Source organism: Heterodontus francisci, chromosome 38 (assembly GCF_036365525.1).
Source record: "Heterodontus francisci isolate sHetFra1 chromosome 38, sHetFra1.hap1, whole genome shotgun sequence".
Taxonomy (NCBI): Eukaryota; Metazoa; Chordata; class Chondrichthyes; order Heterodontiformes; family Heterodontidae; genus Heterodontus; species Heterodontus francisci.
In genome coordinates, this window is record NC_090408.1 from 13,952,482 (window position 1) to 13,969,219 (window position 16,738).

Consider the following 16,738-nt stretch of genomic DNA (forward strand, 5'->3'; position numbering starts at 1 on the left):
CTCCTCTCCTCATGCTTGTCCTTACAGAATCCTCTTAGTCCTGGATCTAATAGAGGATTTTAAAATTATGAAAGGCTTTGAGAATAAATAGTGAACGATTGTTTCCAATGGTTGTTGAATTGAAACTGTTACACAATCATTGAATGGCTGCAGCACAGAAGAGGCCATTCGGCCCACTGTGTCCATGCTATCTCTCTGCAAGAGCAACTCAGCTAGTCCCACTCCTCTGCCTTTTCCCTGTAGCCCTGCAACATTTCGCTCTCCAGATAATTATCTAATTCTCTTCTGAAAGCCATGATTGAATCTACCTCCATCACACTCTCAAGCAGTACATTCCAGATACTAACCACACACTGCGTAAAAAGGTTTTTTCTCATGTTGCCTTTCAGTCTTTTGCCATTCACCTTAAATCAGTGTCCTCTGGTTCTCAACTCTTCCGCCAATGGGAAGTTTCTCCAAATTTACTCTGTCCAGACCCCTCATGATTTTGAACACCTCTATCAAATCACCTGTAAACCTTCTCTGTTCTAAGGGGAACAACCCCAGCTTCTCCAATCTATCCATGTAACTAAAGTCCCTTATCCCTGGAACCACTCTCGTAAATATTTTCTGCACCCTCTCTAATGCCATCACATCCTTCCTAAAGTGCAGTGCTCAGAATTAGACATAATACTTGAGTTGAGGCTAAACCAGTGTTTTATAAAGGTTCACCATAATTTCCTTGCTTTTGTACTCTATGCCCCTATTTAAAAAGCCCGGGATCCCATATGGCTTATTAACCATTTTCTCAATCTGTCCTGCCACCTTCAATGATTTGTGTACATATACCTCCAGGTTGCTCTGTTGCTGCACCCCCTTTAGAATTGTATCCTTTAGTTTATTTTGCCTTTTCTCATTCTTCCTTCCAAAATGTACCACCACACTTCTCTGCATTAAATTTTATTTGCTACTTGTCTGCCCTTTCCATCAACCAGTCTATGTCCTCTTGAAGTTTATCACTTTCGTCCTCACAGTTCACAATACTTCCAAATTTTGTGTCATCTACAATTTTGAAATTATGCCCTGCACACCCAAGTCTGTCATTAATATAGATCAAGAAAAGCAGTGGCCCTAGAACTGACCCCTAGGAATCCTTACTATATAACTTCTTCTAGTTTTAAAAAACAGCTTCTGTTTCCTGTCACTCAGCTAACCAAATCCATCCTGCCACTGTTCCTTTTATTCAAGGGCTTTAACTTTGCTGACAAGCCTGTTATGTCGCACTTTATCAAATACCTTTTGGAAGACCATGTATACCACATTACCCTCACCAACCCTCTCTGTTACCTCATCAAAAAAGCTCAAGCAAAAATTCATGATGCTTTCCCTAATTAAACCACATTTGTCCAAGTGACTGTTAATTTTGTCCCGGATTAACGTTTCTAAAAGCTTTCTCACCATTGAGGTTAAACTGACTGGCCGATAGTTGCTGGGCTCATCCATACACCCTTTTTTTGAACAAGGGTCTAACATTTGCAATTCTCATGGTAAAGTGTTTTGATGAGCAGATAATTGCTCTCGCCTCTGATTCAGAAGCTTCTACTTCAAGTCCAATTCCAGCTTTTGAGCACAATCAATATTAATGCTGAAGCACAGTACTGTGTGCAGCACTGTCAGAGTTGTCGTCTTTTGGATTAGTTGTAAAATTGAGGCTGTGCTTGTCTGTTGAAGTGGTGTAAAAGATTCCACGGCACGTTTTTAAAGAAGAACAAGGAGTTCTCCCAGTGTGCAGACCAACATTCAGCCTCAATATTTGCACACAAATAGATTCATATCTCATTTATTTAATGTGACGTTTGCAAGATCTTGCGTGTACAAGTTGGTTGCTGCACACGTCGACAAAATGAACAGTAAATGACACTTCTAAAGGTAAATAATTGGCTGAAAAATGCTCAGGACTTGTAATGTGCTACATAAATGCAAGAACTTCTTTAAATAATACATCCATTTATATAATTCAAAATGCTGCTTCTATCTCACGTCTACATTGCCACATTTTCAAAGACATTAGTCTGAACTTCTGTCACCTCAGGTTCATCGCAATTCCAAAGGATGAAAAATTACAATTTGCTCAATCACTAGTACCTTTTGTTAACCCAGCTGTCATAAATATATTTGCACAGTAGGTACAGCAGTGTGGGCAGGACTTTTTTGGGAGAGTGGATATGAAGATGCCAGGCCTAACAGAACTACTTCAAAAGGTCTACTCTTCAAGGAAGAATTTCACAATAAGCTTCAATTAGAAACATTAATCTATCAGTTCGAGTAAACCAAATGAAATGAAAAATCAAACAGTCATGTCAGACAAAAAGTCTATAGCATAATTATCATGCAGTGGTTACACGTCACGAGTCCATCAATAACTTTATTATTCATCTCAATATCCCACTGAACAAGTAATAGCACAAGTTTTCACGGACTGAATTGCTGAACTGAAGGCTCTGGAGGAATACCCAATGTTCCTGTGTTTGATCAGATGACCTTGAACACGTTTATTTGAAAGAAGATATGGTCTGATTAAAAAAAAAGTTTGGTTGGTGTTTGAACAACCTGAACATCCCTCAACCCCCATCCTCCCTTGCCTACTGCTCCACACAAGAATGTTACAGCCCATCAAAAACCTGATCCATTCACGATTTGGGGAAGGGAGCTTCCAGTCAACAAGCACCAGTAATCTGGAACTAGTCCATACCACAAATTGAACTGAATTGCTCCAATAATTTATTCATGCTGTGCTGAACCAACATTCACTCAGGCCAGTGTACAGAGTTGGAAATAACATGTCTGAGAGCAACACATAAAAAGGTTGCACAATTGTGAAAAAAAGTCACAAAACCTGCCCACAAAGCACTTTTTACTGGAAGCTGCCCTTCTGACTGAAGGCTGTGGCTTGAGTTGGAAATTTCACTTGGATCTAGGATGCTGACAAATTTCCAGCTACTATGGATATATTTTGGGCATGTGAGTGAGAATTGCATCATGAGAGTTGTAGCTCTCTCTTCCTTGAAGCTAGAATACCCAGAGTACCGTAGTAACCCCATCACAAGAAAAGTGGGCAGAAAATTTACAAGCAATTATGAGGTCCAAGAGGTGTAACAAATATCGACAAAGAGGTCGTGCTGGAACTTTATAAATTACTGGGTAGGCCTTAGCTGGAGTCTTGTAGAGAATTCTGGGCAGGAAACTTCAGGAAAAATGTAAAGGCCTTAGGAAGGGTATAGAGGAGACATACCAGGATGTTACCAGGGATGAGAGACTTCAGTTATGAAGAAAGGTTGGAACAGAAAAGGTTAAGAGGTGAACTAATAAAGGTTTTCAAGATAGTAAGATGTTTTGATAAGAATTGAGAGACAAAAATTATCCTCTCTCATGAATGGGTCAATAACTAGAGATCACAGATTCAAAATCATTGGCAAGAGATCTACAGGGCTGGGATGGCAGGGGGGAATGAGAATTATTTTACCACTCAGTTGTTGGGACCTGAAAATTTTACCTGAAAAAGGTTGTGAAAGTTGACTCCATCACTGATTTTAAAAGGGAGCTGAACCTGTACAAAGATGAGGAATTTACAGGGTTGTGGACAAAAAGCAGGGATGTGGAACAAAACACAAGTGCTCTTTCAGAGAGCCAGCAGAGACAGGACAGGCCGAATGGTCTCCTTCTATGCTGTAAGTTTTTATGATTCCATGATTTTAATAACTTTCTTGGCACTGTACACAGTGTAAGCTATTAAATAGTTCTGAGTTAACAGTGTTGTTTAGGATGAGTTTTTTTTAATGTCTCTGAGGGTGAGAATGGAAGGGTACCTGAGGCATTTTGATAGTTAAGCAGCTACGTAAGACCATGACACTTGACTACAGGTTCAAAATATTTGCAGCACAGACTCGGCAGAGTGAACGTTTCTGGTACAGCTCTCCACGAGCTAAGGAAGTGAAACAGAGGAAGATGCAATGCTGTTGTGAGTGAGGGCAGTAAGAATAGCATTGGAATGCATTGGCAAAGTCACGATGTCGCAAAGGCCCTCCTCCTGCACTATAAATTTCAACAGGTCCTCCAGTCACAGCTTCAGCACAAATTATAAATCCAGTGCAGGAAAGAGAAAAATATCCTTTCATCATTATCTAAACAGGTGAGTGAGGGCTGAGGGGAAACAGCAGATTATCCTGATAATGAAAATCTAGCTTTAGTGGCAGAGAAATAAGCAAACATCATGTAAATAACTGAGAAAAGGTTTTGAGGGAAGAACAGCATAGAACCATAGAATTGTGCAGCACAGGAGGGGTCTATTTGGTCCTTCATGCCTGTTATTTCAGTTAATCCCACTGTCCTGCTTTTACCCCCCTACCCTCTAAGTTTTCTCCTTCAAGTATTTGTCCAATTCCCTTTTGAAATCACCCTTCCATCACCCTTTCAGGCAGTGCATTCCAGATCATAACAACTTGTTGTATATTCAAAAGATCTCCTGTTTTGACAATTACCTTAAATCTTGCCCTTTGGTTACTGAACCTGATGTCAATTAGAACAGTTTCTCACTATCTATTCTATCAACACTCCTCATAATTTTGAACACATCTATTAAATCACCCCTTCACCTACTCTGATCCAAGCAGAACAATCTCAGCTACTCTTATCCCTCCACATAACGGAAGTACTTCCTCCTTGGTATCATTCTGACAAATCTTCTCTGCGCCCTCACCAAGGCCTTGATATCCTTCCTAAAGAGTGGTGCCTAGAATTGGACAAGACTTCAGCTGAATTATAACCAGTAATTTATAAAGGTTAAGCATAACTTCTTTGCTTTTGTACGCTATGCATCTATTTTTAAAGCCTAGGATTCTGTGTATTTTCTAACAACCATATCAACTTGCCCTGCCACCTTCAAAGAGTTGTGTATGTGAACTCCAAGTTTCTTTGTTCCTGCATCCTCTTTAAATTGCACCAGTTAATTTATATTGCCTCAATATTTATTCCAAAATACATCATCTTGATTAAGCTATCTTAAATATTGTAAAGTGGTAGGTATGTAGTATTACAAATATTAGGCTGGATTTTGTTCTCCCCCAGCCGATGGGTTCCGTGGCGGGGGATGCCTAAAGATGGCTCCGGATGAGGCCCGCCACAGACCTCGATGCTGTGAGGGCCCAGCCTGATCCTCCTGGGGGTGGCAAGACTCCGTGACAGCTCCTCCGCTGCTGGACGATGGGACCGTAATTTAAATATACAAATTAATAAATTTACATAAACTTACCTGCAATCTTGAGGGCACGCAGTGATCTTGTGCCAGTCGGCAGTCCCGCGCCTTCGGAACCCCGTCCGGTGAAATGCGGCACCATACTGGTGGGGAGGAGGGAGGGGATAAGTTTGTCAGTGCAGTGGAGCAGGGGGAAGAGATGGGGTCAAACAAACGTAATGGGTGTCGAGGATGGTGGGAAGGGTTGAACCTTAAACTTTGTGCAATTTTAGGGGAAAAGGTCAGATGTAAAAGGTAAGTGTTTTTTGGGGGGGAGGGGCAAATAGTTATTATAATTGTTATTGGTGGTGTGAGAAAGGGGTGTTAGAAATGTATTTATTTAATTTTGAGGGGTATAGGACTTTAAAAATTTAAGTTGGCAGGGCTGGTTGCCCTTTAAAAATGGTGCAAGTGCCTGCACACAGGAAGGAGACACCATTGCTGGGGCCAGATAAGCCGACCCTTCCGCAGTATTGGGGATGGGGAGGCAGGCAGCCCCAGCTACTTAAATGAGCCACCGCACTTGAGATTACAACAGCTCTTTGGCATGCGGCCCACGCAGGTGGGCTGCCATTTCTTAAGCTCGCTCTTAAAATCCAGCCCATTATATCTAAGAGCCCTGGATCTTCCAGAATTAGGAAGCAGCACAATATTTTTAGTATCGATCATGCGTTACATATTGGCTTGGATTTTACAGTGAGCAGCAAAGTAACGGTATTCACTATTGACCTCGATAAAAGCTGCCCAAAAAGATCTAGTCATCTCTGTAGTGTGGATTTCACCTTTCTCGACATTGATTTCATTCTACCATCAGTTATAGGTGAGTTTTGGTGTCCAGCAATAGTGATGTCAGCAAGTAGGTTAAAGCACCAATCTCATTAAAGTATTCTCACAGATAGAAAACCAGAAACTAAAAAGCATTGATTATAATGCACTTTTTAATTAATTTATAGTGAGGAAATAAAGATTTGAACACACATGGGATTAAGGTTGAAGCTGAAATATAAACAAACTTTAAAAATTATTTTTATTACTTTAAAAATCCATGGAATTTCTTATCATAGTGGTGAAATTTGACATTTCACAAATGTGAAATAAGATTTTCAGGGCCAGAGAGGCTGTTCAACCGTAATTATGACTTAGTATACTGTTGAAATCCCAAGTCACACCTCATTCAACAAGGTGTAACTTTTTCCAAGGGTTTTTAGAGTGTGATTAATAGTGTAAAAGTGGAAGTTCACGTAAGTTCAAGTGATTTCAGATGATTTCTATCTGTGGGGCCTTCAGCAATGCACCCTATGGAGAATCAAGGAATCACTGACAGCAACTTCTGGCTTTTCATCTTTAACTGTGTATGAGTGATCTCTAGTAGCTGCTGTCAGTTTCATGAAGGAATGATGATTAATGCTGACAGTTTCGCTGTCATTACTACTGTAAAATCCAGGCCAAAGTTTCAGTAATTTTGCTGTATTGTTGTGATGGGCAAATTGTTGTCATGGAAGTGTGGCAAACACCCTGTTATGGACAGGTGGGAAGTGGTGTGAGTGATTTTCACTTTTCACCTCTCAACTGACCGCAGGTAGTGTTTTAAAAAAAGTTTTTAAAAAATAAATATTTATTTTATGCACAGCAACCAAAAAATGCTCACAACTTCACACACACACACACACACACACACACACACATGATAGAGAGTAGAGGGTAGCATGCAATTAGAATCCAATTGTTGCAAAAGAGTTTGTTGTTTTAAAAAGCCTTAGACGTTTTTCAGGTGGAAATCTTTCAGCGGTGGAGGCCTGAATGTTTATGTCTTGAAAAGGATGAAGTATCACAGGCTCCTTGTGGTTAAGCCTCAATCCACAGGCAATGGTGGATATTCTGGTTCACTTTTGCGATGGGGAGTTCCCAAGTCACCTTGCAATTTTTCTGCTGCAGTCTTTAAAAGATGTTATTAGCAGGGCTCCTGCTTAGCTGGAACTGTCTCACAGCTGTTCTGGCTGGAAAAGGATTTCTCTCACTGTTCTTCCTCTCTCCAGAGAGACACCTTTTGAGGTAGAAACTTGTCAGGTTGGAGTTTTGGTTAGGCGATTAAGGGAATCTCTCCCCGGCGGTGGTTCATACATTGCTTCAAGATTTGGGAACCATGGTTACATGATGGTGCTTGAATATAGTCCATTCTGCTAAAGTGGAGCAATTACACACCTGTTATCTTAATCTTGGCTGTGGAGACAATCTGTCTGTAAGTCTTTGTTAGCTCCATTCCTGCAGATAGGAGTTCTTTGCTTGGAATGGGCTGTTTTCAATTTCAATGTATTTTCCTCAAAGCTAATTCAGATATGGATAATGGGTTTTGTCTTCAACAGACAAACATGTTTATTGACAGTACAGGAGGGGGTCACCTGACTTCTACTCCATCTTGTCTGTGCCTCAAATGTGTCCTTTTTTGTAGTCAATTCAACAACTGACTTTTATTTAATAATTCCTCCAGTTCATTTCATATTTCATCACTGTTCCCTCCGTGACGACCCCAAACCACACTAAAGGTGCACTGCTACATATGAACAAGATCTGATCTAGTAATTGTCATTAATAATTATGGGCAGTGTCGTTTATGGTAATGGAAAGTCCTGGAACAAACAATGCAAGAATTCAAACAAATTATCTTGAACAACCTCATTGCCCTTACTTTGTAGGGTATGTTTCTACCTCTTGTTCTATTGCTACTCAAATATTTATAAATTTACTTTTGGATAAATTGCCCATTGCATAATTGCTTTCAAAATAACTCCATTAATTGCATTCAGCCACATATACACAAAATAAAAAGCTAATATTGGAAATAATGATTTAATGCATCTTTGGTTCAGATGAAGCATAACTTTTCAAGGGAACATTTGAAATGCTAGTTTCTCAAACTCCTTGTTTTCTTATCAGTGAGTTCCCTCACTATGATAAAGTACATTGAGAGATCCAGGTTGAACCAAATTCTATTGTCCACTACCAGCTCAGAAATTTAATGTCCAACTGTTAAAGTGTGACAACTCTCAACCAGAATCCTCTCTTCAGGAGATATTTAACTTGGCATCACCCCTGCCATCGATAGAGTTGCTTATCATAAACATTACATTAAAATAAAACACACTGAAAAAACAACATTTTTGTTCACCTCACCAATTGCAGGTTGGAAAAGGCACCTGTAATTTGAACTATACTGAAATGTCACTTCACATTTACAGCTTACTGAATGGCAAATGCACAACCTAACAGTTCTGCTAAAAAGTGAATCTACAGTAAAGAACCAAAGAATGAAAGACTTGCATTCATATAGCACCTTTCACAACATCAGAATATCACAAACACAGCCAATGTAGTACTTTTTGAATTGCAGTTACTGTTGTAATGGAGAAAGTATGACAGCCAATTTTATACAGCAACTTCCCACAAACCGCAATCTGATAATGACCAGACAATCTGTTTTAAGTTATTGGTTGAGGGATAAATATTGGCCAGGACATTAGGGAGAAAATTACAGCTTTTCTTCAAAATAGTGCCCCAAAATCTTTTACATCCTCCTGAGAGGCAGATGGGATCTTGGTTTAATATCTCATCTGAAAAACGGCACCTCCGAGAGTGCAGCACTCCCTCAGTATGGTACTCGAATGGCAGCCTATGTTTTGAGTTCAAATACCTGGAATGGGATTTGAACCCACAACCTTCTGATTCAGACAAGAGTTCTGCCATTGGGACACAGCTGTCAATAACTAATAGAACAGGTGCCTTAACCTCATTCTAATGCTTCTTCCTCATGTACATAAGACAATGCAGCCGACTCAGATAGGAGAAAAGGAGGTTCAAGGGGTCTGGAGCATCCCCAAATTGATGGGATGAGGAATGTTTACCTATACCCTGCAGTTGCTCCTCCCCCTGTTTACTGAGCCACAGTATTATACAAACCAAATGTCGGCGGAGGTCACAGAGCAAAGGCTAGACCCAATACTGGATTTATCTAGGACAAAACTGCATGTACAAGTGAAGAAACATCTTTTTATATCAACACAAATTATAAAGTAAAAAAAGTTTGAAGACTTCCAAAAAAGTTTTATAGCTGCTCTGATGCACCCACTGAAATCTCTCAAACTTCAGAATCATGTGCAAAGGAAAATAATCTAATGCAGAAAGTCTTACATTGGCAGACTGCTAAGTATTAAACCTCAGACTGAACTTGTATGCAGCAGGTTTTCTAATGAGACTTGGCAATATGCACGAGATGTAAAATGTTTCTCATAGAAAACCAGCTGATCCTAGTCGGACTAGACTCTTAATATCTTTTGGCATCCTCAATCCTGTCCTGCATTCCACATCACATCCTAAATTCAAGCTGTAATATCCTTTGCTCTAGCTCTACTGATGTCAATAGAAAAAATACACAAATCTAGAAAATGATCAACAGTTTGCTGCCTTCAAATGTACAACTAACAATGATGATCCATTACACCTGCATTTTCTTAGCAAAAACCATTTGTTACTGCAGATCAATGGCAGCAAATTCAATCTTTGCTCAAAACATTCCAAGCTTCCTCTCTTACTCGTGGGCTGAATGGCTCCACACATTGAAAGATGACAATGGCTTTGCAAGTACACACACAAGGGATAACATGATGCTTGATCTAAACAGATCCTGGCATAAAGTTTTAGGAGAGGAGGATATCATTGATCTCTTGCTGATGGATCCAATGCTCAACATTGCATTGTTTACTGAAGCTTATAGATGTTGGGTACAACTTATTAGAATCAATGTTGTAAAATCAAATATTGAAATATCTGTCTCAACATTTACATTATAGGTTCTCCTTTAAATAAATATCTGATTTTACAGAATGTGGTTTCCATCAGTTAAAAAAGGCATATTCTTGCCTGTCAGAAAAGATCTATAGGTTTTAAAATGAAAGACATAGAGCGTAGAAATTGTTCAAACAAATGCCCTTTGATTGGTTTACTGACAGCTCTGACATGCAGTAGAGTACAAAGTCATTGATGCAAAGGATGAATATGTAAAAAATGCTAAGTTAACACAAGTTCACTTATTGAAATAAAGCTTTCATTGATATTAATGTATAAGGAGTGACATACACTCGCCATACCTTTTATTAAATTTCACTGGTGCACCATCCTTTGTCCAAGTAACTTCTGGCTCAGGGACTCCAACAGCTTCACAAACTAATGTTATGCTGTCAGTATTATCTGCCAGATATGCCAGGGTTCCAATTGCTATACTGACATTTCTTTGTGGCAGCACAGGACCCTGTTTCTTTCTCAAAATAATAGGAGGTTTTTGTTTCTCCCTCTGTTGACGTATGTCTTTATTGACATAAATTTCTGATGTGTTAGGAGCTTTATCTAATAATTTTGAGTTTGATGCATTATCATCAAGAGGCACCTTCCATTTCTCTACAGTTGGTTGTGGTCTAGCCACTTCAGCTGCTAATTGATACATGAGCTGTGAAGCAAAATCTTCAGGTAGTTCACCAGACTCAATCCATAAACTTATATTTCGTAAGATTGCTTCAAACTGTACAGTATCCATACTATAGGCTCCTTGGAAAATAGAACTTTCAAGATGTTTATCATAAAGCTCTTGAGAATCATACAACTCTGCAAAATTAGTCTTTCCTTTCGAAACCAAATGATTTCCAAGTAGGCGCAGGAAAACATGATCATATGTTTGGCTATCATCCACATAGAACTCATTTTTTTTGCTCCAACTTTGCCACATCTTGCGCATTTGAGTCCATTTATCTTCCAGTCTGTTAGATTCATTGTGACTCATTTTCTCTGGCCCAGTACTTTGTCGTGTCTTAGTTTTAGTGAAAGTGGGTGGTTCAACTAACCTATTATCATTGCCAATCAACTTGAGGACAAAGGTGTCTTGAGTAGGACCCGCAATGCAACTGTACACGCCGATATCCCTCGCTTCAAGGCTGTGAATTTTCAGCGATCCTGATTTAGTGATTCCAATTTGTTTTGTATTTTGTAGATGGTATCCATCTTTTTCCCACCTGATCAATGATTTCTGGAATCTTCTTACAGGGCATCTAATCACAATGGAGGTTTTTGGAAGCAAATAGGCTCGTCCACCTATACTAAAGTGAATACGTTTTTCTTGTCTGGTTTGAATATAGACTCTGTGGATGCTGAGAATTTGAGGGTCACGATTAGCTTGCTTTTGTGGAATCTTTGTTTTTGCATTCTTTCGAAGCTCTAGAAAATACACAAATAAATGTTAACAAAATTGTCCAAAATAGGAAACAGCTTCTGCTAATATTTAAGTAAAACATAGAAACATAGAAAATAGGAGCAGGAGTAGACCATTCGGCCCTTCGAGCCTGCTCTGCCATTCATTATGATCATGGCTGATTATTCAACTCAGTAACCTGTTCCCGCTTTCCCCCATATCCCCACAAAGGTTATTAAAATTATATACCTTCAAAAGAAGAGTAGCAAAAAATGAAGGTGCATTATTAATGATTTATTCCTTTTATTAAGAGACCTCGTCCTTTCACCCCTTTCCAAAACCTTTGTTCAATTTACTTGGCAATAACAATCACTGTGTTAGATGCAGTAGGTTGATGCTAAATCTGATGACCAAAGCCACTTTTCTGTGACTCCTTAAGGATGACCAACAGTGTGGAATCTGTGAAAAGTTGGCAGTAGATTATCTGACCACACGTTTAGCTACAGAAGCCATAACAATGGGAAAAAAATAAGAAAAACGGATGTACTAGATGGAAAATTCACCAATCCCTCTCTCCTGGGTAAGGACATGCAAAAGGGAATGTGAGTTGGAGATAGGACCAAACACTAAGTTTCTCTCAGATGGTAGCACAGTATTGGTGTCTTTATCATGAAGTGTATCAGTTTCTGTCTGCAAGGCAATTAATTTCTTTAGGGAAATAAAGCACATAGAATTATCCATGTGCTTGTTCTGGACTCAGGTTAAAAAGCATAAGTGAGTGTAAGTGTTTACTTAAGTTGCTTTTAAAAAAAAATAACAGGCTAAATTTGCTACACTGAAAACATGTCAAAAAAATGTGGGTACTGTTGGGGTAGTGCAGTGGAAATTCCAGTGTGGACTGAGCCTATGTTAAAGCTGATTCGACAATGCACTGTACTGGGTGAGAAAAAAAAAAGAGAATAATGTATTTCCCAGGATTGAAAATGATCATCTTGATAAGCACAGGATACATGAAAAAGTTGGAAAGTATCAAATATGTATTTCTGGAATCCACACATATGAAGTTATTCATGTGTTTTTTTTTTAAATGTAAGCAATAGCTCTTTAAAATCTATTGGACCTGCTTCAAGCGTTGGAGCTTGCAGACGTTTGGCACATGAAAGCTGGTAATCTTCCAGGAAAATAATTGTCAAGCAACACAAATCTATTTTACTTAATGAAAAGAACATTTTCGTAAATGTGAATGTAAGCACTGTATTACCACGGCCTAAAAATACCAGTACCTTACTGTGGGCTAGAACATAACAGTCTCGGTATCAGTTATTTCTGCTGCTTTATTTATTTGTTGCCTGTTTCGTCTACAATTAGCACAAGATATAGATTTGGGTATAGATAACTCTTGGAGGGGGGGGCGCAATGGGGGTCAAGTATTAAAATAAGTCACTTACTTTTACAGGCAGGCATTCTGCAGGCCTGCATCACTGGTGGATTGGAGAGGTCATTGCATAATGCACGGTTTACTGTGACCAGTTGGCCAGCTGTTGTGAGTCTGCGACAGACCCATTCTCTGCTCTGGATTCCTTCACCGCAGCTTACAGAACACTGAAACAAATGATGATATAAAAACTGTTTCTACTGAACTATCACTCATCTAACTTTCTACTGCCAGCAGTCTTTAGAAGAGTACTTAAATTACACACAACTAAATCTGGGTTAATTAATATATGAACAGATTAGTTCAACTGAAACAGTTATCCACTTCATAATTATTTTGAATTGCTGAACTTGTGAAAGGAGCTCATAGATTTTTGCATCTCAGTAATAAGATTATTTGTCTTGTTGCCAAAGCCTCCTCCACCTCAGTTTACATCAGTCCTCTTCTGACTCCAGCTATGACCAGATGTATTTTCTCCTGATCCCTCAGGAGGTCCATCTCTTCCGCATGTCTCACTCTATGTCCATAGCCGGCACAGACATGACAGGCTGAATGGCCTCCTTCTGTGCTGTAACCATTCTATGATTCTATATGCCCTCAGTTTTCTCTTGTCCTGATTTCTGACCATCTTGGTTTCCTTGACTTTGCCAAGAGATTCCTTCCTTCACACACTGTTCCCCAGTTCTTCACAACTGCAATGATCACCTCTCCTGAAAAACCCTTAATCATCCTCCCAAACCAACATCTTGAAGGTCAAAGGTCCTTGAATATGTTGGCACCAACCAGCTGTGCACTTACCTCTTCCAAGATTCCATGATGGAATTCTTTCAATTCAATTTTCAACCTGCCGATAGCACTGAGACCAACTTTGATCAAAGTCAGCAATGACATTCTTTGTGACTCAACAGTGGTATGTTACTCCTTCTCATCTGCCTCAATCTTTCTATAACAGTTAACACAGCTGACCCCCTCCTTCCTCCTCCATTGTTTTACCTCCATGGTCCATCTCTATTCCAGAACCCTGTCTTACTTCTATTCCTAACTGTCTCAATATAACTAGCATATCTCCTGCAATGACTTCTCCTTCAGTCCTTACATCGTAACTTAGGGAAGGGGAGTCTAAGCTTTTGTCTTTGTGGGGACCAAACATACATAGCATGAAGCCTCAAAAATGTTATTCCAATTTACCATGAATTTGCATTTGTCTCAAATTGCTGAGAACAACATGAGATCTTGGTGTTAAGATTGATGATTTTGTGAGGCAGTGGTGCTAAGATCAGTCCTTTCCAGGGTAGGGTCAGGATTCAAGGGCAAGATTACCAGGGCTCGTTGGCTTTAAATCCACAGGTTGTATATCTCTGATATAGAGTCTCTCTGAAGGAATGTGATATTCTTTTATTTCTTATCTCAATATTGGCTCTTGGCAACATCAGCTGTTGGTGTGGAACCAACTTCTATATGTCAGAGTCCTTATGGTACAGAAGGAAGCCATTTGGCCCATCGAGTTCTTGCCATCCCTCTCTAGAGAGATTCAGTCAGTCCCATTCCCCCGCTCCATCCCTGTAGTCCTGCAAGCTTATTTGCCTTATGTGCCCATCCAATTTCCTTTTGAAATCACTGATCGCCACCACTTCTACCACCCTCGTAGGCAGTGAGCTCCACATCATTACCACTTAGTGTAAAAAAGCTCTTCCTCACAATCCCCCTGTATTTCTTTCCCAAAACCTTAAATCTGTGTCCCCAAGTCCTTATAACATCAGCTAATGGGAATAGTTTCTCCTTGTCTACCTTATATAAGCCAGTCATAATCTTGTACACCTCTATCCTGATGATGCCAGCTCAGCTTTTCTGCCATTATTCTTGCCTCCATGGCCACTACTGTGCTGTTGGGCTGATTGTCTGGCATTACATCATGAATGAACTAGAAGTTTCTCCACTTTGAAAATGGCAAGATTAAAGCCATCCTTCTGGGTTTTCTCCTGGCTGCTCACTCAGACTGCATCCAATTGGACGCAACCTCACTGTGGTATTTTACTTTGAGCTGATATATCCCTTCCATCACCAAGACCGCCTATTTCCACCTAGAAAACATCACTCACTTTTGTATTCACCTCACTTGCACTGCCAAAACACTCTTCAATGCCTCAATCACCTTCAGGGTTCACGTCTCCAATGGTTTCCTCACAGGTCCCACCACATCCAATTCTCTGCCAGCTACATAAAGCTCTGCTCCCCTATCACCCCTGTTTTAGCCAAACTTCATTGATTTCAATTCTACCAATGCATTGAATTTAAAATCCTCATTCTTGTTTATGAACCTCTTCATGGTCTCACCCCACCTGACTCTGCAATCTCCTTGCAGCCTTACGTGCTAGCTAGAACCCTCTGCTCTTCCAACTTTGGACTCCCTTGTATTTTTCTCTTTCAGGGAGACAGCATTCAAGCCATTATGGTCCTGCTCTCAGCAACTCTCCCCCTAAAGATGCTACCAGTCTATATCATGTTCTACCTTCAAAGATCTCAACACGTAACCCTTTGAGAATCCTCCAGTCACCTCCAATAAATATTCTCCTATTATTCTATGGCAACTGTTTTTGCTACACTAATTGTGCTATACAATACAGGTTGTTACTGCTGTAAGATCTCACTATATTACAGTGGAATACAGTTTTGTTTTGTACAATCCAAGTCCATGCCAATGAGTTGTAAGATTACTAAACTGCAATATTGATGAATATCATTAGCAGAATATGAATATGTTCTGTGGCAGTTCCTTAACTGTAATGCAGAAAAATTCTGCAAGACATAAACATGATGAACTTTTCAAGAGGCGCAAGCTCAAACATAAAGCATACGTCAAACAAAAAGCATGCATACACAGAGACACAATGAGAAAGCACTTTTTTTGTTGTCGAGTTGCTTTAATGCTGTTTACCTTGGACCACTTCCCTAACGCCAGGTGTGGTGGACAATCAGTGCTAGCACAAGTTTGCTGAATCTGTGGCTTGTGATCAAGGCAAAACTCATCAGCAAGGCTTAGAAAACTACCATCAGTCAAAAGCTGTTTGCATGTGACTTTGCGAGATTGCACCCCTCTTCCACATGTGTGTGAACACTGCAACAAAAGATTTCACAAGAGAAGATAAACTTGTCAGAAGGGGTGCACCAACATTTTTGAATTTGCTTGCTATGCTTTTATATTAGGAATCTTAAAGAGCATATGTAAAGAATAATCAATTAAAAATGAATTGATTAACCTTTTAATATGCACGAATCAATTATTGATCAACAGCCTCTGGTATTATTCACAAAACTGCAATTTTCCCACCAAAGCATTAAACATGAAATTTCCAGAAAACTATATTTCCAGACTGGCAAAGAGTTTCGAAATGGGGTCAATATCAGATCACCATTTAGACTAAATATCTTATGACGTATCTGCTACACTATTCGAGGTTACATCATACAAAAGGTATGGCAAACTTGTCAATAGCAATAATGCATAATACATAATTTGTTCAACTATAGTGTAGCTTATGGTGTGTTGAGCATAATGCATTCTGATTGCTTCAAACAATTTTTTTTTCCAGACTTCATTTTACATCATAATATTCTCTCTCAAGGTCACTTCAGAAGATCCACATTCATTGTCTTTCAGGATAATTCTTTCCTTTTTGCAATGATACCTTCGAATCGGCTTTTCCTTTTTCTGATTCAGTTTCAAATTTATGTTCATTCTAAATCTGTAGCTGCTTTATGTCAGTACTTCCAGTGTAAATGACAGTGGAGTTATTTACTCCAA

The 16,738-nt window shown here is 39.5% G+C and overlaps 1 protein-coding gene across 5 annotated transcripts in view; it reads right to left on the reverse strand.

The window, feature by feature from the left end:
* Positions 1–16,738, reverse strand: part of adamtsl3 (ADAMTS-like 3) — a 723,872-nt gene that overhangs the window by 117,305 nt on the left and 589,829 nt on the right. For all 5 annotated transcript variants that reach the window (XR_010969700.1, XR_010969699.1, XM_068017734.1 and 2 more), the window contains exons 19-21: positions 15,872–16,051; positions 12,950–13,103; positions 10,411–11,527 (exon numbers count right to left, since the gene is read on the reverse strand). Coding sequence is in view for 3 of the 5 variants with exons in the window: in XM_068017734.1 (XP_067873835.1) it covers positions 10,411–11,527; positions 12,950–13,103; positions 15,872–16,051 (1,451 nt within the window). In the remaining 2 variants the exon portion in view is untranslated. The remainder of the gene's footprint in view (positions 1–10,410; positions 11,528–12,949; positions 13,104–15,871; positions 16,052–16,738) is intronic.